General features: G+C 33.0%; 2 protein-coding genes and 1 long non-coding RNA gene across 10 annotated transcripts; 1 reads left to right on the forward strand and 2 right to left on the reverse strand.

Annotated features, from left to right (window-relative positions):
• Positions 1-345: 345 nt before the first annotated feature.
• Positions 346-12818, reverse strand: LOC148569336 (TMV resistance protein N-like). Of its 4 annotated transcripts, none has more exons than XR_015880814.1 (5): positions 12115-12818; positions 3551-4661; positions 3211-3369; positions 997-2993; positions 346-594 (listed from the first exon to the last, which is right to left on the reverse strand). XR_015880814.1 is itself a non-coding variant. In XM_088483678.1 (5 exons), the coding sequence occupies exons 1-5, from the start codon at positions 12609-12611 to the stop codon at positions 1104-1106; spliced, it is 3357 nt and encodes a 1118-aa protein (XP_088339804.1). In that variant the 5' UTR covers positions 12612-12818; the 3' UTR covers positions 863-1103. The 4 variants fall into 4 exon arrangements, 2 of the variants coding, with proteins under 2 accessions (XP_088339804.1, XP_088339803.1); XR_015880813.1 differs by having other exon boundaries at positions 3091-3369; XM_088483678.1 differs by lacking the exon at positions 346-594 and having other exon boundaries at positions 863-2421; positions 2842-2993; positions 3091-3369.
• Positions 12819-13815: 997 nt separating this feature from the next.
• Positions 13816-17510, reverse strand: LOC107635084 (putative ubiquitin-like-specific protease 2B). Of its 5 annotated transcripts, none has more exons than XR_015880817.1 (6): positions 17087-17510; positions 16714-16968; positions 15380-15523; positions 15243-15297; positions 15026-15150; positions 13816-14153 (listed from the first exon to the last, which is right to left on the reverse strand). XR_015880817.1 is itself a non-coding variant. In XM_088483684.1 (5 exons), exons 2-4 carry the CDS (start codon positions 16812-16814, stop codon positions 15282-15284), a joined length of 261 nt encoding a protein of 86 aa, XP_088339810.1. In that variant the 5' UTR covers positions 16815-16968; positions 17087-17510; the 3' UTR covers positions 14266-15150; positions 15243-15281. The 5 variants fall into 5 exon arrangements, 2 of the variants coding, with proteins under 2 accessions (XP_088339810.1, XP_088339809.1); XR_015880818.1 differs by having other exon boundaries at positions 15026-15154; XR_015880816.1 differs by having other exon boundaries at positions 15026-15297.
• Positions 17511-21624: 4114 nt separating this feature from the next.
• Positions 21625-22976, forward strand: LOC148569337 (uncharacterized). The gene is made up of 2 exons (XR_015880819.1): positions 21625-22156; positions 22241-22976. It is a non-coding gene; the product is annotated as an uncharacterized LOC148569337 (long non-coding RNA).
• Positions 22977-23197: the final 221 nt, after the last annotated feature.

Raw genomic sequence — 23197 nt, forward strand, 5'->3', positions numbered from 1 at the left:
GAAGGCTGTTCTTCCGAGTCTTTGTCAACATCAAATAGGAAAGAAAGAGCAAGTGCAATGGTTTCAGTTGAAGGGGAATTATATTTTGGCATGAAAAAAATGATAATCAGAAAAATCTTCAGGTTCACCTTGGCTGACCTGTTCCTGGGGCTGAATCAAAAGTTTAAAGTTTAAAACCCGAGATCTCGGCGACATTCATCATTGAAGTTATCATTGGTCAATCAGAGAATGTAAAGGTGATAAGCTTTGCACATTCTATATGTTCTCTAAGGGATGATGCATCGATTACCATGTCTAACAGATAAATTAAACAGTACTGATTTATCAAATCCCCAAGATACTGTATAAAACAAGAAACATAATGCAATACCCATTAACCTTTGATTCATATGGCAATCAAACATTAGTGATCAAAGTCATAACCCACAGAACTAGACAACATATAGGTTATTCTTTATCACTAATTGCAGATCAAAACAACTCTGAAACTTACAAGAATGGCAACTAAGTTGACATTGGTACCCTCCGTGGCCTGCAGATTTTCTTTTTCCCTCTTTAATGAATCTCAATCTGGGTTGTCAGACAAGTTCTATGCTGCAGCAACGAAAAATTCAAACCATTCTCAATCTCAAGCACCATCTTCTTAAAAATCCTCGAACCCAGTAAAAAAAATTATTGTAACCTCATTGGAGCAATTTACACATGAAACCAATATTAAAATATTTGTCCCAAGACATTCAAAAAAAAGCAAGCCCTCACGCATGAATTCAAATACAATCCCCAAATGCTCAATTCATATTCGTCCCCACCCATCTTCTTCCATATTCACAATTTGAAACACGCAATTTAACACAAAAACACATTCCCAGTAATCAGATAACATAAACTCTCCTCTATCAGAAACCAACATATTATTTTTCCTAAAAATAGAAAGAAAAAGAATTACAAACTAAAATGCAAAGTTCAAATAGCAATATTGATATTAAAAAGATTTACATTTTTATCTAGATGGATGCAATGAGCTGTGTCAAAAGCTTCAGATCTGGGGAACCATTTAGCTTGGCAATGATAGATGTAATATATTGAGAAAGGTGTGTCATGAGCTATGAGAACTGGGATGCAAAGGGAGGTGGGTCAGAGCTTTTGCGAGATGCCAAATGGTGGATAGGGCCCTCCGCTGTGGTGGCTCGCTCTTCCCCTTGTTCATATAGTGGAGGGGCAACCACAAGCATCTTATTCCTAGAAGTTGAAGAATGTGGGATCATGTCCATGTTCAGTTCAAGACTTGCTTTCCTTTTCCCAGTTTTTGATTTTGTTTTCTTGAAACCTTCAACGTCTTGCTTAGTCACCCAACGTGCTCCACATCTCTGTACTCGGATATCAAGATAGTCATTATCTCGATATAACAATTGGAAGCGATTGTGTTGGCATAACAGCTTACTAAAATAGTAACCCTTCACGCACACAATGAACAAATTATCTGAACCATCGAACACGTCTAAACTCTCGTTGATGAATTCTTTACCATTGCAGATCACCGATAGCATTTTTTCGTCAGCATCTTCTTCAATTTCAATTAGGAAACAGAGAGCAAGTGCGATGGTTTCAATTGAAGTGCAATTCTGCGGGAATGAGACTGATACTCCGTCATCTTCTTCCTGATGCTCAAACCATGCTGGAATTTCCTTCCTAGGGATCAACATTTGCAAGAAGTCTTCACGATCTTGGCTAGCTGATTCTGCAAAGCCACAACACGCCTTTGATATAACATCATCAACATTCGATGCATCCAGTGAATCACACCCCTGTGCGTCTAATTTTCTTAGACTTGATGGAAGCTCTGGTAAAACCTCCAATTCGGAGCAACCCCGTAATTTCAGACATGTAAGTCTGGGAAGTTGATGGATACTTATTGGAACTCTTAAAAACCAGTTCTGAGATAAATCCAATTCCGTCAACGATGCTAAGTGGACAATATCATAGGAAAGGGTCGCCTCTTCTCTAGATGAGCCAATATCGGAGGAAAGGGTCAGGCTACTCAAAGATGAGCTGTCACAATTGTCATAATCAGCTCTGACTGTGAGAGACTCTAACCCATCAGTTTTATCTGGAAGACCACCTAACACCAACTTTTTAAGGCCAACGAAACATCCAAGTGATAAGAGAAGACCAGTAATCTTGTCGCATCCACTTAAGTTCAACTCAGACACGCCAGCCAAATTTCCAAGCGTTGGGGGTAGCTCTTCTATACCTGTACGTATCAGAATAAGAATCCATAACTGTTTCATGCATTCCCCAAATTCTGGCAGTCTTCTCAAACTACTGCACCAGCTTAGATCTAGTTTCTCGAGTGAACTCATCTCCAATTTATCTCCAAGTGTTTCAAGACTCCAACATTCACGTAAATCCAATTCAACAATCCTCTCGTGGTGTGCGAGAGACGGGTGAATATAATTCAGCTTCTTGCATTTCCAAAGATTAAGTTTTTTAAGATTGGGAGCCCCAGAAAGATCTGGCAGTCTTCTCAAACTAGTGCACCACTCTAGATATAGTTTTTCGAGTGAACTCATCTCCAATTTATCTCCAAGTGTTTTAAGTCTATCACATCCCCTTAAATTCAATTCAACAAGCCTCTTGTGGTGTGCGAGAGACGGGTGAATATAATCCAGCATCTTGCATTCCCGAAGATTAAGTTTTTTAAGATTGGGAGCCCCTGAAAGATCTGGCAGTCTTCTCAAACTACTGCACCAGGTTAGATTTAGTATCTCGAGTGAACTCATCTCCAATTTATCTCCAAGTGTTTCAAGACTTCCACATTCGCTTAAATCCAATTCAACAAGCCTCTTGTGGTGTGCGAGAGACTGGTGAATATAATCCAGCTCCACGCATGCCGAAAGATTAAGTGTTTTAAGATTGGGAGCCCCAGAAAGATCTGGCGTTTGCTTCAGCTGCATGCACTTTGACAGATCCAAGTGCTCTAACTTTTCTAGAATCTGAAAAAACATAAAAAAAAAATATCACATGGTTAATATTTATGCTGGAAATGTTTATGTAATAAAATTTGATAGAACTGTTGATGAAAAGGTCTACCTTCTTTCCATCCCATAACTCTACAATTTCGCTACAAGACAGATCAATTTCAACAAGCTCATAGCGTTGATGATCTGTAAGGGGCAGAGTTTTCAGTGGACAACTAAACCAGCGAAATACCTTTAATGTACAAGGAATATCGCTGAGAATGGGAGCTCTCACGCCATCTAAAATGAGAAGCTTTAACTGGCACATTTTTGACAAAGATAAATCTCTCTGATTCACTTCAGTCTCGCTATACTCCTTACGTAGAACGATGCCATGAGCAGCTTTAGTTTTCTATACATACATGTAAATAAATAAATAAACAATTAAAAAAACCAATGAAAAAACTATACTGATTGAGATAACCACAAAAACGAAAAAATAGTTTTTAGTTATCTAGATATAATATCAAAGACATTGTCAAATCCTTATTTTAATTCTATGCATCCTATAGTTGAGAAAAAACGACACTCACCTCCTTTTGAGTAAGTACAAATTCAAGATCCTCCAAACACCACAATCTGCTACGGTTACAAGCATCATTCGGAGATTCCTGAACTACAATTTGTTTGCCCATTTCTTCAAGCAGATCATGCATCCCCAACCAATAATAATCATCATCATCATATTCGTCAATAGTGATCAATGATCTATTAATCAAAATATCAATACCGATTTCAGCATCATGACCACATCTTTTTAATTTCTCTGTTACATAATTTTTCTCATATCCTTTAAAGAAACAAGCAATATCTAGAAAAATATCCTTTTCTGTATCTTCTAAACCCTCATAGCTTATTTTCAATACATCAATAATTTCAGAATGTGAAGACTTCTTTATTCTTTCAATAGCACTATACCAAACCGCAATAGTAGGTCTACCATAAAGATAGGAACCCAATACTTTAAGTGCCAATGGAAGACCACCACTGTACTTGACCACTTCTTCAGACAAATCCAAAAACCCTTCTGTAGGCTCCTCCTGTTTAAAGGCTTTCAGACAAAAGAGGTTAAGGGCTTCACTTTTCACTAACCCTTCAACCTTATAAGTTTCATGCACCTCTGGTCCCTTTAGCACCTCTACGTCTCTAGTTGTAATTATTATTCTGCTCCCAGGACCAAACCAATCTTGCTCCCCAGCCAAATCCTCTAATTGTTTTTCATGATTTACATCATCAACAACAAGAAGTACCTTTTTGAGACGTAAAGAGTTTTGAATTATTTTCCTCCCCTCATACTTGTTATAAACAGCATTTGAACTTATATTCATTTGATCAAGAAGTTGCTTTTGTATGTCAGTAATATCTTTTTTCTCACATTGCTCCCTTACATCGGCAAGAAAGCAAGTAACTTCAAATCTACTTCGAATGGTTTCAAAGACAACTCTAGCAATAGTGGTCTTACCCATGCCGCCCATTCCCCATATGCCTATAAAGCGAACATCATTCAATCCAAGGCCTATGAGAGTAATCACTTGTTCCACTCTTGAATTAATCCCCACAAGATTCTTCATTGAAGATGGCAACTTAGGAATCAATATTTCAAATATATGTTGAGCAATATTTTCCACAAGTACTGCTTCGTCCCTGTTCAGGGAAAGAGAATTTCTTTGTAATATAGCAACTTCTTTTATTATAAAAAAGAAATTTTGTAATAAGATAAAGGAAGACGCAAAACAAAACAACTGAAGTTTACAAAAACAATTTTCTTTTACAAAATTTATTTGAAATAATAAGCTATATATATTTTCCAGGTAATTTATTCATTTGATATAGCTTTTTATAAATTTAATTTAATTTGATACTTGATTCATTGAATCTAATTTTTATTATATAAAATTGATACAAATCTATTATAAAATGACTTTATGACATATTGGTTTCTATGATTGTGCCGCATCATCAGCAATTTTGTATACATGGTAATTTTACAATTTTGCAAAATAAAAATTAGAAATTCTATATAGTAATAATACAAAAGTAATTAAATTTAATACCTATTATTATTCCATTAAATTAAGAAGTAACGATTAAATATAATTAATATCTATATTAAAACTATATTAATAACAATTTTTAGTTACAAATATTTAAAGTGCATAATAACACAACAATATTTGTTTATTATGGATATATTCTAATATATCATTATTAATAAAGTATAGAGGTAATGACTAAATTAGTACCCGAAAGATTCAAATGCTAACATTTTGGTACCCGACTTTTGTTATTGACAAAATAGTCTCTAAAAAATTTTAAAATTTGACAAGCGTATCCCCGAATTCGCCAGAGCAAATCTCTGACAAACACAATGCTGACATGGCCACCGTATTTTGGTGACATGGCAAACCACCCCTCAAATCCTAAGCTCTCCCTCCCCAATGCAGACTCCTCCTCCATCTCCCTCCCCATCGCAGCCCTCCCCTACCCAACCTAGCCCCCCTCCCCTCCCCCTCCATCCCCATTGCAGCCCCCAACACACTCTTCCCTTTCCTTTCTCTCCCCATCGCAGCCCCCTTCCCTTTCCCTCTCCATCGTTGCTCCCTTCCCTCTCCCTCCTATCGCAGATCATATAAAGGCACAGATAGAAGCATGCACAAATGAACACAATATCACAATTCAAATTACAATCTACCAATACCATTTATATTTCTTTCTAAATGTATTACAATATTCCATCAATTACATTAAAAAAAATAGAAAAAGAAAAAATCCACCTACAAACCCCCCAAATTTCTTACCAAGATGATCATGTAAAGCACTCTTATCAATCCCTTGGTGATGGTAACTTTTGCAAACAGTAAAAAATATTCTGCACCAACAATTCTACTAAATTCATAATGACCAACACACCCACAATAACCGTGAAAAACTGCATAAACGAGTTCTGTGTATCAATTGCTATAATAAATAAAACCAAGAAAATCCTGAAGACAGTTACATATAAACATCAAAAGCGTGACTCAGAGGTAAGTGATGAACAAACGCTTGAAGATTTTGGGGATTGCAGAGATGGTGGAGGAAAAGGAGACAACTTTGTTGGTATAGAGGGAAGTGACGGTAAAGATGGCGGCGGCAGTAGAGAGGAGAGAGAAGGCGAAGAGGAAGAAAAGGTAACAGATTTATGGGATGTTCAGAAATTGTAGCTTCTTCTTCTTCTTCTTCATATTCTCGTCCTGTTCTTCTCTGATCTGAGAGAGAGAATCGAAAGTTTTGCTTTGTAGTTGCTTTGAAAGGATGGAATTTTGAGATATTAGATTGTTGTTCTTTTTTATTACAGAAATGAGATGAAATGAGATGATATGATATGAGAGGGAGGGAGAGGGAAGGAGCTGCGATGGAGTGCGATGGAGAGGAAAAGGGAAAGGGAAAGGGAAAGGGAAAGGGGGTTACGATGAGGGAGGGGGAGGGATTAGGGTTTGGAATAATATTTTTAATTATAAATTCCAACTCAAAATAAATTTCTCTTGTCAGCAAAAACCGGTGAACACGTAAGCATCTTACTCGCCGGAGTCATGGTCCGGCAAGCACCAGGACACGCTTGACAAATTTTTAAAACATTCAGGTACTATTTTGTCAATAACAATAGTCAGGTACTAAAATGTCAGCGTTTGAATCTTTCGGGTACTAATTTGGTCATTACCTTTAAAGTATATTTATAATGTTCTACATTTTTTATATTTTTATTTTCAATTGTTTTTTTTTAATTATCTCCAAAATCCAAATACACTAAAAAAAAACTTCAAAATTACACTATACAATACCATTAACTCGAAAATATCAATAAACAAATAAAATTTGTTTTTCAAAATCTGAATGATTGTTTATGGAAAATATTCACACAATAAATGAAAAAAAAAAAACTTATATTTTCTTAGTCTTAATTATATTTAAATTTTTTATGATAAAGTATAATAGTATATAAGAAGCCAACGAGATATAGCTTAAATGACATAGTCTTTCCTCCTTGCTTAGAGATTTCGAATTCGAGTCTCACTCCTAATTTTAAAAAAAAAAATAGTATATAAAAAATTCTTCTATTATATAAAATTATTAGAAAACACACATAAGACAATATTTAAGAAAGTAGCCAACTTTACAAAACTTTTGTTGTTATATATTTTCTTTTGGTTTAAAATAATTATATTAAATTATATATAAATTATAAATATTTTTACAAATAAGTATAAAAATTTAATATTAATCCATATATTATCTAACTAATTTATAAACAATATAATACTTTTAAATTTATTTTATATAGTATAATTAATTTAGTTCTTTTTCCGAGTCTTATTCTAGTTATTATTAGTTAGGTGACATACTAACAAACCGTATTATACCAAAGTATTTTTGGTTATATAAATCATCATAAAAAATTAATGACTCTTGATATCTATTTATGCCTATTAAGAAACAAAAAAGGATAATACAATATATATTTTTGAGAAATACTCCAAATTAGTTTTTAAAAATTTTGTAGTTTGACATTTTAATTTTTAACAAATTTTAATTACTAAATTAGTCTCTAAATTTTTATTCCGATAAACAAATCAATTCTCACATAAGATCATTTATTTGTATGGAAGAACTCATCTTAGAATTTAAAAAATTTTTAGGGATCATTTTTTTTATTATTAAATAACAATATGCATTGATTTGTCTAATTTTTTTATCAAAATTTAAGACGATGATTATGTCTAATAAAATATAAAGTTAGAGACTGGTTTAATGGTTAAAATTTGCTGAGAATTAAATTTTTCTGACAATTTTTTTTTAGGACAAATTTGGGATATTACGTTGCATTTTTAGCATTCATTGTCAATATCATTCTATTGTGATTGATTCCATGCCTCCATGGTGTTATCATATTATTTTATTATTAGCTAATTTCGAGAGCTTTATTTCATATGTAATTCAAGAAGAAAATTATGGTAGATTAAAATAACCATATATAATTATTATTCCATGATTATATTTGAATTAAAATTTATAATAATTCGTTCATATTGTGATTTTTTTTTTTTACTAAAAACAAACAGACTCGAATATGCGATTTTTAAGTGAATAGAGAGATTATACTATTTGAACTATAGTTCGTTGGCTTGTTCAATTGTATCTACATTGAAGAAGAAAAGAAATTATTCCATATATTACTATAAATTTTAATTCAAATATTTATTTTTTCTAAGAAAGATCCACTAAAGATTGATTTGTTTAACTGAATGAAAAAAATCAAAAACCTAATTTGATAATAAAATTTTTTTCTAAGGACTAAAATATTCAACTAAAATTTTTTTAGAAATTGATTCAATTAATGTATTAAACTCCGCCTATGTTACACTTGCGGTACATAGCTGGTCCCAAGCCCGGATAAAGGAGGAGGGTTGTGTTAGGTCTTCGGCAACCAACATAAAAATATAGCCGAACCCCCATAACATGAATCAAAGACATTATTGCGCTAAAGCTAGGTCGTTGCCCGGAAGCAACGCGCCGTATGGCTCGAGTACGGTGTCAAAGCAAGAGCCGCTGCATCGGTGCCCGGATGTAGTGTTAAATGAGCAAGGGTTCTCGCGTTTTCGTGAACGGACGAGGGTAAATAAGCTAGTTCACAAAGTAAAAGGTAAAGGTCGAAGCGACAGAAGGTTGAGATTTGGGACATGGAACATAGGCACTCTAACAGGAAAGTCCATGGAGGTGGTGGACACCATGACAAGGAGGAAGATTAACATTATGTGCCTACAAGAAACGAAATGGGTTGGTGCAAAGGCTAGGGAGTTGGATACTTCTGGTTTCAAACTTTGGTATACAGGAAAGGTGAAGAATAAGAATGGGGTTGGAATAATTGTAGATAAGCAGTGGAAGAAGGACGTAGTGGATGTCAAGAGGGTGGGAGATCGGATCATCTCTATCAAACTTGTGGTGGAGGGAGGTGCTTTCCATGTGGTTAGCGCCTATGCACCGCAAGTGGGTTCGGACGAACAACACAAGATAAGGTTTTGGGAGGATCTAGAGAGTTTGGTTCAAGGCATACCTTTGGGAGATAAGATTTTCTTAGGAGGAGATTTAAATGGCCATGTTGGGAGAGAAGTGACTGGATATGGGAGTATTCACGGAGGCCATGGTTTCGGGGTGATCAATGCCGAGGGTAAAACTATTTTGGACTTTTCCTCGACCTTTGATCTTCTCATCGCAAATACATGTTTTAAAAAGAGAGACGAACATCTTATAACCTATAAGAGTGGCATGACAAGCTCTCAAATCGACTTCTTCTTGTTGAGGAGAGTCGACCGAAAATTTTGCATTAACTGTAAAATTATCCCGGGAGAGAGTTTGACAACACAACATAGGGTGCTCATCATGGATTTTCGCGTTGAGCAAAAGTTGAAGAAAAGACATCATACGAAGAACCCAAGGACAAGGTGGTGGCGGATGAAAGGTGAGGAACAAAGAAGCTTTCTAAGACGGGTAGGAGAAGAGGCAAAGTGGGATGGGAATGGAAGCGCGGAAGAGATGTGGAGGGAGATGGCAGAAGTTATTAGAAGAACAGCAAAAGAAAGTTTTGGTGAATCTAAAGGAATAGGACCAAGAGACAAGGAGTCCTGGTGGTGGAATGCGAGTATACAAGAAAAGATAAAGACAAAAAGGGAATGCTTTAAAGAGTGGTCTTTATGCCGCAATGCAGATAATTGGGAAAAATATAAGGCGGCTAAGAAAGAGACAAAAGTGGCTGTAAGTGAAGCAAGAACAAGAGCATATGAGGGTCTCTACCAGTCTTTGGGCACGAAAGAAGGAGAAAAATGTATATATAGAATCGCAAAGAGTCGGGAAAGAAGAACGAGAGATTTGGATCAGGTTAAGTGCATAAAGGATAAGGATGGAAAGGTATTGGATCAAGAGGAGAAGATTAATGAAAGGTGGAAGAGCTATTTCTACGAGTTATTTAATGAGGGACAGAAGACTCTTCCGAGCCTTGGTCGATTATGCACAAGGGAAGAAGATCAAAACTTTGACTACTATCGAAGGATTCGAGACTTCGAGGTAAAAGAGGCTCTAAAGCAGATGAAAAATGGCAGGACAGTAGGACCTGATAATATCCCGATTGAGGTTTGGAAGGGTCTTGGAGAAAAATGCATCAACTGGTTAACCATGTTTTTTAATGAGATTTTAAGGTCAAAGAAGATGCCTGATGACTGGAGAAAGAGTACCTTGGTACCTATCTACAAGAATAAGGGGGATATACAAAGTTGCGGAAACTATAGAGGAATTAAGCTTATGAGTCATACTATGAAGTTATGGGAAAGGGTGATAGAACGGAGGTTGAGAAAAGAGACACAAGTAACAGAGAACCAATTTGGATTTATACCAGGCAGATCTAGCACTGAAGCGATATACCTATTAAGAAGGATGATGGAGAAGTATCGTAGTAATAAAAGGGATCTACATATGGTGTTTATTGATTTGGAAAAAGCGTATGATAGGGTACCAAGGGAGGTCTTATGGAAGGTTTTAGAAAAGAGGAGAGTAAGGATCGCATATATTCGGGCAATTAAAGACATGTATGATGGGGCCACAACTAGTGTGAAGACTCAAGGTGGTGTGATAGAGAAATTCCCTATTGGTATAGGATTACACCAGGGATCATCCTCAAGTACATACCTTTTCACATTAGTCTTGGAAGTACTCACAGAGCACATCCAAGAGCCTGTGTCATGGTGCATGCTTTTTGCCGATGATATCGTCCTTATGGGAGAGTCAAGGGAAGACCTAAATAAGAAGTTGGAGTTATGGAGAGAAGCTCTAGAAGTGTATGGTCTGCGCATAAGCCGTAGCAAGACGGAATATATGGAATGTAAGTTCAGTCTGAGAAGGGAAAACCCCAATATAGAGGTGAAGATTGGAGAAAACATCCTGCGAAAAGTTAAAAGTTTTAAGTATCTTGGGTGCATCATATAGGATAATGGAGAGATTGAACAGGATGTAAATCATAGGATCCAAGCAGATTGGTCAAAATGGCAGAGTGCATCTGGTTTTATATGCGACAAAAAAGTGCCTTTAAAACTTAAAGGTAAATTCTATCGCACCACTATAAGACCGGTTATGCTGTATGGTACGGAGTGTTGGGCGGCTAAAGGGGAGCACGAACATAAGCTGAGTGTGGCAGAGATGAAGATGTTGAGATGGATGAGTGGTCATACGCGATTGGATAAAATAAAGAATGAAGATATAAGGGAGAGAGTTGGAGTAGCACCCATTGTGGAAAAGATGGTTGAATCGCGTCTCAGGTGGTTTGGACATGTGAGAAGAAGACCGATAGAACATCCAGTCAGGAGGGTGGATGAGATGGAAGATGGACAAAGGGCGAAAGGTAGAGGAAGACCTAAGAAGACCATCCATGAGGTGGTCAAACGAAATCTACATGTAAACGGTCTCTCTGTAGACATGATACATGACAGAGCACAATGGCGTCGTTTGATTCATGTAGCCGACCCCACTTAGTGGGACAAAGCTTTGTTGTTGTTGTTTGTTGTTGATTCAATTAATGTATTACTCTAAAGTCTAAACTATGAATGTAGGGTAGATATGGTTTAAATCTATTTTGACAAAAAAAAATCATAGGAACCAGAATATAATTTGTTATAATTTACTTTTATTTTTCAATTAAAAATTGATATGTTTGTACAAAAAATTTAAACATTGTGGCTAATTTTTAGTAGTATACTGTTACCATCGTTGTTTAAAATTTGCACTCTATTTGGTTTAGAAAAATATTTAAAATGTAGTATTATAAAATAATAATAATATTATATAATATTAAGAGTAATATCTCTTATCGATCTTAAAAAATTTTTAGTGAAACATTTTAATTATGCCATTTACTGGAGCAATTTTAACAAGCAGATCTATGTTATTTGTTAAAAATGGTACCTATAATGATTGCAGTTTTGTTTACAGGGATATAGAACTAAAAGTTTGAACATGTATAGCAGATAAATTGTAGTAATAACAAGAGTAATAAGTCAATGACTAGTTAGCTTACTGATTTTTGGAGGTCCAACCAGAATGAGCAGCAACTTCTGTTAGCGCATCTCTCCATCTTTTGATCTTCTCACGGTTATATCTCTGTTCGTGTTTCTTGAAAGCTTCATGAAAGGTTCCTATTTGGTGCCTCACATCACAAGGCTCCACATCGTAGAACACGGGCACGATCTGTTGTCCCACCTTGTTGTTGCACTCCATGATTTTTTGGAGCTCATCCAAGCACCAACTGGAGGAAGCGTAGTCCGGTGAGAAAACAATAACTGCAAACATCGACTCTTCAATTGCTTTGAGGAGTTCTTTTGAAATAACATCGCCTTTGCGAAGGTTTTGGTCATCTTTGTAGGTTGTGATTCCTTTCCTATTGAGGGCCGCATAGAGATGGCCAGTGAAACCTGTGCGAGTGTCTTTCCCTCTGAAACTCAAGAACACGTGATAGGTGCATGATCTTGATGGTGGTGGTAGTGGGATTGAAGTGGAAGAAGAGGCGGACGCCATATGTTTGAAGTTTGAAGAAGTGTATGTATGTGCTGAACAAGAGTTGTGGTTATTAACACTAAACAGTTAATTAATAACATCAATTAAGAAACTCTTTGTGAAGAGAGAAAGAAAAGTCAGCGGAAGCTGCTGGGTAGTGATGAAGGAGACACAAAGTTGAGAGGGCAATGATGAATACTGAAGACGCGTGATCAGTGATAGTGGTACACCTTTTATTTGTTTATGTCTCAAAGATTTTTACTAGTGTCTATTTTATTACTACTTCCTCTGTTTCACTTATTTTTATACTCACTAATGATTTATTATTTCACTGTCAGAACTCATAACATAAATGGTGAATTACAATGCCCGAGACCATTAGATTATGTTTGAATAAGGCATTACAAAATTCTTTTATTTACATGTAATGAACCTATTACATGTATTTATAAGTTTCTTTGTATGAGACGAAGTAATTATATTTAAAACTTGATTCGTTTGAAAAAAAATTAACCGTACAGCTATAATTGATTTTAGTTTAATTTACTCTGTTAGTCATGTTAGGTAAAATCAATTAGAATATCAATCAATTTCGATAACCTATTATCTAAAAACTCATTTTTACTCTCTTCTTAGGATTAAAAAAGAACAATTAAAACTCTCACTATTCTCTTTTTTTTCTCGCGACTTTTTTTTCTAATGCACTACAAGAAAAACACTCATTCAGGTATACTTAAAAAGTGTAGCCAAAAGTGAAAAAAAAAATGATGTCTTAGGCTAAGGCTACGCTTTTCGAGCTACGAAGACACTTTAGTGAGGGATGCCTATTCGGCCGTTGCCTATTCTCAAAGGCTACGCTTTTGACATTTGGGAATAAGATGCGCTTTTCAAGTGATGCTGTCCGGAACCAAAAGTTACGCTTTTCAACTTCCATTTTTACCAGAATAGGCTACGCTTTTCAACGCTACTGCATCACCTGTAAAGCATAACCACATTGTATACCATAACTACTACTCTATATAAGTGTAACCTTAGATCCCTCATTATTTTCTCTACTCTCTCCTCTAATAATCTTTTTTTTAAAACCTAATATTTAGTGAAATGATTATATATATAATCCTGTATTTTTAATTAAATTAGTCAAAAATTATAAAATAAAAATAAATACATAATAATACTAAATAATATTCTTTAAATAATAAAAATTATCCTTAAACAAAATATATTTATAATGAACTAAAAATATTGGAATGATCATAATTGAATATTCATACATCTCACACTAAATTAAGCATGTCCATATCAAAATATACATTAGACCACTTAGAATTTATTACTAATAAACTATGAAAAACTAAAATATTATATCCTACATAACTATTTTCTAATAAAAGTCATTAATCTTCTGATAGCAGAGAAAAAACTATTGACGTCAAATAAAGCACCTAGCATGACCAAGTTGAACATATATTGAAGCAAATTCTTGGCTTTTCCCATTAAGTGCAACTGATTCCAGCATTCCCTATTCGTAAAGGCCCGTTCTCGTTTCTTTGCCTCGGAAAGCTGAGAAGCCATTGCCACAAGTGATATTCAACAGTTATAACAAGTCTATAATCAGAAGTTATTTTACCAAATTTATCCCACAAAGAAAAACAGTTTAAGTTCAGATAAGAGAAACAATGTTGAGCCTATTACTACATGCTAAAACAAGTAAAAGGTGGTAACCTGTATAACTCTAGAAGGAGAGGGGAGAGTGAAGATTGGATACGATGCATTTTAATAAGCAAAAAATTTTAAACAAAACTCATGGAGCGAAGTCATTGTTTATATGACAATTTTTATTTAGAAATTATGCAAGTAGATAACTAGTTTATAGTCTAAGTTCAACTAAACCAATATTAACAATCATCACCAACATGTATATCCGCACAAAGTCCACTAAAATATACTACAAAAATGCATCTTTTCTAAGTCAATATGGTTGCAATAAAGCGGCATCTCTGCCATTAATTAAATATAAATGATATATTTAGATAAACAACTTAAATAGGTGCTCATTGACATCAACTTTCAAGTAAGTTCTAGCTGTCTAAAGGAAGCTGAACAGCACTAAGATAAACACTTCAAGAAGCAATAGACACCAATATTTTTTAATAACAATTAGTGAGGGTTATTAGGTTAATTTTGTAAAATTTATTGTTATTAGTACAGAAACTGTTAAATGCTAACAGCCTAACACATAGGCCTAAAATTGCACATGCTACAAGTCATACCGCTAATATGCAATAACCAATGTAAATTGTAAAAGGAATGGATATATAGTAACATTTTTATAAGGTCTAGTGCCGTGTGCCATTACGCAGTGCATTAGCAGAGAACAAAAGGATGTTGAAAGAAAATAAATCATATATGCAATTGGAAACTGAACCTGGTACCTGATCAATTAAATGAACGAGCAACTCCTCCGCAAGTTCATGATCACCAGATTGTGAGGCTGTCTCCATGGCATCCATATAGAGGTTATCCTTCTTTGACAAGGTAATAGACTGCTTCCACCTACCTACCTTTTTGTGGATAATCAGCTATTACTTTTGTGTTTCAATCTATAATAAAATATTGAATATAAATTGATAGGCAAATAAGATATCTTGCCTTTGAAGCTTATCACTTCACTAGGATGACAAATGACAATCAATTCCAGTGAAGACTGTCATCAAGGCACCAGTAATTCTTATTAGGATGCAGCAAATTCCAAAAGGGCAAGCAAGGCACATGTATAAACCTCTCACCTGTAGTTAACAGGAATAAAGATATAATCCTTCTCAAAAAGGTTCAGTTTTCTTGTCCATTTGTAAACGCGTTGAAATGCTGCTTTACCCTCACAAGCACTTGATGGATCTCTGTCTAAATCAGCAAGCTTCTGAAAGAAGAAGCTATTGAAAAAGTATATTATTGAAGTTGCAAAAATTACAACACTGGAATACATATTGCTCACTCTTACAAAGATTTACCCTCCTTCCTTCCCTGGGTAATTGATGAGATACAGAGATAACACATATGCATGTACAAATGCCAGAGAAAGGGGGAGAAAACCAATTTCTGAATAATACAAGTAGTACATACTCATTAAAATTATAGCAATATTATAACTTCTATTATCATGCTTAATATAAAAGTCAATGATAGTATCATTAATGAATGTCTCTGGCTGTAAAAGCTCGACATCTCTCTTACTAATAGAAATAGCATTAGGTTCCCCCTTTGGAAAAATAACTTCATCAAAGGCCTTTTCAAAACTGCAGTACGTGATATTACAGTAAAAGTCAAGTCATTCCTCTTAAAAATCATCATCTTGCACTGATAACAATAGCCATTGTCGAAAAAAGCAAACAAAATAAATTTAACTGATTTTAAATCTCAGACCAAGCTTCATGCAGTGATCTGCTAAATCAAGCTTAGAATTCAACCTAAACGTGGTTAACAATTAATGCATGCTCCATAATGTGCACTAAGAGAAAAATATCATCGAAGCAAGCAATTCTATCAACACAAGCAACATTGATATCCAATTCCAGTGCAATCTCTATTGGATTTATGTTCTGAATTAAAGTCATGTGAGCATATATAGAATTAAAGTGATTGATCATCACCGTAAACAAATCCCATAAGGTCACTATATACCTTCAAAACCTAATTTGCAGTGCCTAAACTTTTGTTCTGGGCTTGAAGAACAACAAAAAAGTATTGTCTCCATTGCACTTTTTAACCTACCCTAATGTCAATCTTTACCGCGACTGAGATTTTAAAACTTGAAAAATATGTCTATTGGCACTAAAAATAAATCAAAGCTCATAAAAAATACCAAAAAGAAAACATAAACACAAGAAACAAAAGAAGACATTAGAAACAAAATATAACCTGCATTACTTCTTACATCTTTAATCCAGGGATGTTCTTATCAAACAAATAAGTAACAAAACAAAACATTAGAAATCAATTTTCTCAAAATGGTTTCACACAAAAGAGTATAGTCAATACATAAACCACCGTATTACAAGTAATGTTTCACTATTCAACATATAATCAGGCAAAAAACAAGGGAAGAGGAAAAATGGAAGCTTACCAGAGACGAAGGGAGCCAGAGCAGAAAGCGGCAAGTAAGGTTGCGCTGGCAGAGATGATGAACGAAACTATTGCATCGGTGGAGAAGACGAACAAGTCCATAGAAGAAGATGACAAGATGCGACGCTCACGACGGAGAAGAGGGTAGACGACGCGACGCTTGCGGCGAAGAAGAGAGAAGATGCTGTGACGCTAATGGAGAATGGAGAAGACGACGTGAATGATGCCGCAAGGAACGGATGAAGGAAGTGACGAACTGCGATGGCCGGGCAAAAATCAGATACACGAAAAATTCAAAACAATCAAAATAAAAACGCTAAAACTCAGAACAAACAAATTAGATGAATCAAAACCCCTAAAAAATTCATACGCACCATCTCAAAACCCCTAAACCCCTGAGGCATCTCCATTCTAGATGTAGAGATTCAGAGAGGATACAGAGTGAGACAAAGGTAACGATGGTGAGTAGCGTGAACACCCCGGGCGCGTTCTTGTGGAGGCAACGAACAGAGTGAAGCGCGATGGCAGAGGGAGAATCGTCCTGCTAACAACATCGCTGGTAGCGGCGCTACGGTCGGGGTACGCGGCGTACAGGGCATCAAAGGTGAAGGTGAAGGGCGCCGGTGAGCGAAGATGAAGACGAAGGAGAAGGGCGCCGGTGAGTGGTGGTGAGCAAAGGTGAAGGGGTGAAAACAGCGAAGGTGGTGGTGAGGTTTCTGAAGATGAAGGGCGCGGGTTTAATTTTGGTGGTGGTGTAAAAAGGAAATAAAAAATTCTCTAAGTGTAGTATTATAGTATATGTATTTGGGCCTATATACATTAGGAACACTTTTGAGACGCATCCAAAATAGAATAAATAAGTTACTTTTTAAAAGCACTCTCTTTATTATAAAACGTGTACCTATAGATATCAACATACTGCTACGTTTTATAAATAATTTTTATAATATTTAAGGTTATACTTTTTAAATGATGTCATAATTGTATTTTTTTCTCTTATAATAACATAACATGAAAAAAAATGTAGTCTATTTTATAAATAGATTATGCTTTTCAAATATAATTTAAAAAAGTGTGATTGAAGAGAGTGTTAATTTAAATATGGAAGAAAAAGTGGTGTTGGACTCAGATGTAGGGAATACAGGTACTTCAGAGCCATGTGGTGTCAATGAATAGAACTCGAACCATGCGAGTTCTTCCTTTCATAAAAAAATTAATAACAACAAATAATTCGGAGGATCCGTTTTCTAGCTTCCGAAATTCATATTTGCCTAACCACAAGTCGGACCATGCGATTTATTAAGCAAAATTTTAAAATCAAACAACTCGTATGGTCCGATTTGTGTATTCTGAATTTTTTCAAATTTTTTAACACAAATCGGACCCTCCGATTTGTGTACTCTGAATTTTTTTAACTTTTTAAACACAAATCGGAGGGTCCGAATTGTGTACTTCCACAATTTTAAAAAACACCAAAAATTACCATGTTAAAGTACATCACTCATTTTATTTCCATATCAAAATTTTTTACCCGTGATTAATGAGTATTTTTCTTATAATATCTCACACTCATCAATTTAAAATATTTCTAAGACGTGTATAATGATGTTTGAGAAACTTTTCACCACCATTTTTAGTATTTTTAATTATTATTTAATTAATATAAATATTAAATTATTTTTAATAAATAAATTTTATTAATTTATATATATAAATTCTAAAATATATAGATATAAATTATATTAATTTATATATATAAAGTTTAATAAATATAAATATAAATTATTATTATTTAAATACTAATAAAAAAATAATAATATTTACTTATAACATTACTCATAATAATTTTAAATAAGATTACGTAGAGGAAGACGAAATATTTCAATCAAAGAACTTGTTACTTATTTTTAAGACACGAGCGAGGAGACAATTATATATAATAGTAATTATAAAAAAAGATTTAATATAAAATTAGAAGTGTAAATTAAACGTGTAAAATATTAAATTGCAACAATCATTAAATTGTCTGATTTAGTAGAGATATTGTAGAATTATTGATGGATTTAAAATCATAACATCAAAGATTTTAAAAATTAGATTAGAATTTTAGCTACTATAAACACAATACATGTATAAAATATAATCTTTTTTAGATCAATTCTAATAATACTTTGATATTTATTGATATTACAGTACAAATTAACTATTTTTTATTATATAAAATATTTTACATATTTTTTATATTAATAAATAATAGTATATATTATTATCTAATCTTATTTAACAAGCTCAACTGTGTCAACAATTGAATGCGTCTAAATGTATTTAAATAATTACGTTTAAAAAATATTATTATAAAATAAATTAGATTTTTTAATAATAAAAAGATTAATATAATTGAATAATTTTTGAGTAAATATTTTTTATAAATCTATTTGGGAATTTATTATTAATAAATTGATGTATATTTAATAAGGTTGAGTCTTTAATATCTAATCAATGAAATTTTGTTGGAAAAAAAAGACTTTTTTATTTGTTTTTTCTTTGAGAAAAGATTACATTTATATATTGGAGTAAAGCCTTATTCTTTAAATACTTACTTCCATAGAATGTATGAAAAGGAATGACGCCTTATGTAATCATAAAGATTCTTATTAGTTTCTTTTGCCATGTTTTCAATAAATTAAATAAATTCAAATGTTTCATTGTAAGGAAAAAAGAAAGCTGTGTTATTAGTTAGTTGTTCCAAAAGATAAATATGAAAGTTAAGATACAAACTTTGCATATTAGATAATTGAAATACTTTAGTATATATTGAATCATGGCCTAAGAAAAGTATCAGAAGAAAAATTTCCTTTGGCAACTACAACACTGGGTCAGAATATATATTATATTATCATTTGGAAACCAAACCCAAAAAAAAAAAAAATCAATTACCAATTTCACTTGATAAATAATATTTGAAAAGGTTTTGGATATTTATTAGATTTGTTATTATGTATCTTTTATGGTTTATAGATAAAAAATTAAAAATACTCTTATCTTTTTTAGATCAACTATATATAATTATAAATTAAATAGTTATGTTTATGACTGTTTTTATCCATTGTATATATTGAAAAGTATGGAATAAATCATATAATAAGGTGTGTATATAGCATAGCCACAAGTTAATATAAAATTTTATACATTTACATACACTATAATATATTATTACATAACATTATTTAGTTATAAAGCAAGCAAAAGGGGGACAGAACACTTGTGAAGATGTTGTTGTGATTTTGAAACTTGGCCTACCCAAGATGTGTGGAAATTTCCTCTGATGTAATAGTTTCAACACTGTATGTTGACCACAAGAAAAGAAAGATATATATAAAAGGGGGATTAACCTAAGAACATCATGTGTATAGAGATGACGAAAGGGGGACCAGGTGAATAGGGTTTGGACAAATTAAAGATTACTCCAAAGAACAAATTAAAATACAACAATTAAAGGGACATTAAAAAAAAGGAATAAACATCAAAGAAGACAAATATTGACCATTGGACATTGGTGTGGCCAAGAAGAGCATGATGGGTATTTGGGTAGGAGTGAAAATGAAAGTGGCTTAAATGGATGCACCATAATACAAGAAGCATATGATGAACAAAGTGATAACATTTGATGTTTGATTTATTAGTTTATGCTTTGCCTTGTAATGCCAAGACACAAATGGGCCAACTGTGTTATGTCATATTACAAGGCCAAGTTTTTACTTGACTCATTCAATAATGTCAAGAATTGTATATCAAGTAATTTTTTTTTTGAACTATATCAAGTAATATATTATATTTAGGAGTAAATGTTTTTTTTTCAGTTCTGATTATTTGTTTAAAAGACAAAATATTCATACATAATTAAAAAAATTTTAATTAAATTTTATTTAAGTAATTCGCCTAAATGGTTATTGATATATCAGTAAGTCATAATTTATAAAAGTCATTTAGATCAATTACTTGATTAGTGAAAAATCAATTAAAAATTTTCAAATTGTGAAGAGATTTTTTGTCTTTTAGGCAAATAGTCAGAATATTTACTCAATATTTATTTTTTTTGTTTATTAATTATTTTAATGGTTTTTATAGTTTTATTAAATTTTTAATTAGATTCTTATATTTTTTTCATTTCAATTGGGTTCTTATACTGTTTTGAATTTTATGATTAGGTCCTTCTTTTTGTAAAAAGTATTAGAGTTAATTGAATATTTTTTTTCATAGATTAAAGGTATTCATAATTAAAAACCTAACTAGATATTTGACCACATGTATTTTGGGAGGAATATTTTGTTAATTTTAACAATTTTATTATGAAAATGATCTAATTATAAAATTAAAAATAATATAAAGACTTAATTGAAAAAATATAAGATTTTAATTAAAAATTTAGTAAAATTATAAAAACCAATAAAATAATTAAACTTTTTTTTGGTAATAGTAATTTGCTTGCTTACTCTAATATTTTCTTAGAATTTAGAGATAAACACATAAATTATCTTTAACACTCTGTTCTAAATGATAAACTTGAATATCTAGAACATAAATATTGTTAGACTGAATATTTAGAAATAATTTAATAATAATTAATATAGATTTTAGCATTACTTTAGCAACACATCTCATTACTCTGCATTAGCACAAATTTAGTGCATTATAATAACATAGCAATCACTATTCGAATAATGAAATTTAAGTTTATGTAATTATTAATTATTGAGAGTGTTGGGATTATTAACATTACAAGTGGTTAATGAGTTAGTTAGCAGTATATTACAGAATTCTATATACATACAGTTGTATATCTCTGTACTATATATGTGTAAAAGATATAAAATTGTAATATACAATTTTACTTGTGAATTTTAATAAAAAATTCTCTTCTTTCTTATGTTTTTTCTTATTCATACTTGTTTTTTTTCGTTCATCAAAGATTTATTGCTATGTACTCTGAAATAGATTTTTTAGGATTTAATAAGATATCTAGAGTCTAATTTATCTCTCCCTCCATCCCACACCATCATCAGTGTTTCTTTCTCCTTCTATCATGGAAATTTCTTTAGCAAATTTCACCAACAAAAAAGCATTTTCTCCTATCTCAAATAAGCTCAACGAGAATAACTTCTCAACATGGAGATATCAGGCTCTTCTTACTATTCAGAGTATAAGCATAGAAGATCATCTTTATGCAGACAAAGTTTTAGAACAATTCACTAAAGATTCAATCAAGAAGATACAATCTGAGTCAGAATCTTTCAAGACTTGGAAGCTACAAGATCTAACACTCTCTTCCTGGATCATTGCATTGACGATTGTCAATTTTCAGAATAAAGTAATTAGTTCAACTTGGTTTTATGAAATTTGGGATAAGAAAGGTGCCTCTGCATTAGAGTATTTGGCTTAGATTCGTAAGATTGTTAACTCTCTTTTTGCTATTGGTTATATCATACTGGAAGATGATCACATTTAAGCTATTTCAAATGACCTTTCAGGAGAGTATTCAGTGTATATAGGCACTGTGATGTCGAAATTGGGGTCGTATTGTGTTGTAGAGGCTGAAAATTATCTTCTTGCATTTAACAATATGTTAGATCGCTTCAAGAAACTTGACACAAGTATGCACATGGTAAACCTTGCTCAATCTTCTATGACCTTCAATGATAATAGAGGCGTCTTTGGACGACGTGAAAGAGGTGGTCGTAACTCAAGAGGTAGAGGCAGAGTTGGTTTCACCAATAATCGCCCTTCATGCCAACTTTGTGGTCAATTTGATCATGTTGTTTACAATTGCTACTATCGTTTTGATTTAATAATCTCTTACTTGTTCCTGAAATTACACACAATCTTATGAGTGTATCCAAATTTACCTTTGATAATCATGTTTTCTTTGAATTTTGACCTAATTTTGTTGTAATTCGTGATCAGGCTACTCGTAAGCATTTCTTCCAAGGCATAGTTAGAGATGGCATCTATACCTTTGATCATCTTTCTGTGCCAAAGTCTATTTCTTCTTCATGTACTACTCTATGTTATCCAACTTCTTCTCTTAAACCTCAACCTAGTTTAGTGAATAATCAAAGTAATCCGTTTCATACTTCTCCTACCAGTTTAAATAGTAATACTGCATCTACTTGTAATGCTTCTTCTTTTAATTATAATTCTGTATCAAACATTGAATTGTGGCATAAAAGATTATGTCACTGTGCAATAAAAACTATTACTACTGTTGTTAAACATTGCTCCTTGCCTATCCTCACCTTGATAATATGTGTGAAATCTGTTCTCTTGTCAAAATACATCGTTTATATTTTTCTAGCACTGAAACTATATACAAATCACCACTTGAGCTGGTGTTTGCAGACATTTGAAGTATTACATTTACTAGTATTACATTTGTTTTGTTGATGTTCATTCTAAATTTACTAGTATTTTTATGCTAAGTAACATAT

This window comes from Arachis ipaensis, chromosome B4, assembly GCF_059453495.1.
Source record: "Arachis ipaensis isolate K30076 ecotype BB chromosome B4, ASM5945349v1, whole genome shotgun sequence".
NCBI lineage: Eukaryota > Viridiplantae > Streptophyta > Magnoliopsida > Fabales > Fabaceae > Arachis > Arachis ipaensis.

Excerpts from the sequence above, each read along its gene's own strand:
- LOC148569336 (XM_088483677.1), bottom strand. The coding sequence starts at position 12,611 with ATGGCGTCCGCCTCTTCTTCCACTTCAATCCCACTACCACCACCATCA. Across the intron at positions 3,370-3,550 it reads TTGTACTTACTCAAAAGGAG|AAAACTAAAGCTGCTCATGG; the intron begins GTGAGTGTCGTT and ends ATGTATGTATAG. Across the intron at positions 2,994-3,090 it reads AGTTATGGGATGGAAAGAAG|ATTCTAGAAAAGTTAGAGCA; the intron begins GTAGACCTTTTC and ends ATGTTTTTTCAG.
- LOC107635084 (XM_088483684.1), bottom strand. The coding sequence starts at position 16,814 with ATGGACTTGTTCGTCTTCTCCACCGATGCAATAGTTTCGTTCATCATC. Across the intron at positions 15,524-16,713 it reads TCTGGCTCCCTTCGTCTCTG|CTTCTTCTTTCAGAAGCTTG; the intron begins GTAAGCTTCCAT and ends CTTTTTCAATAG.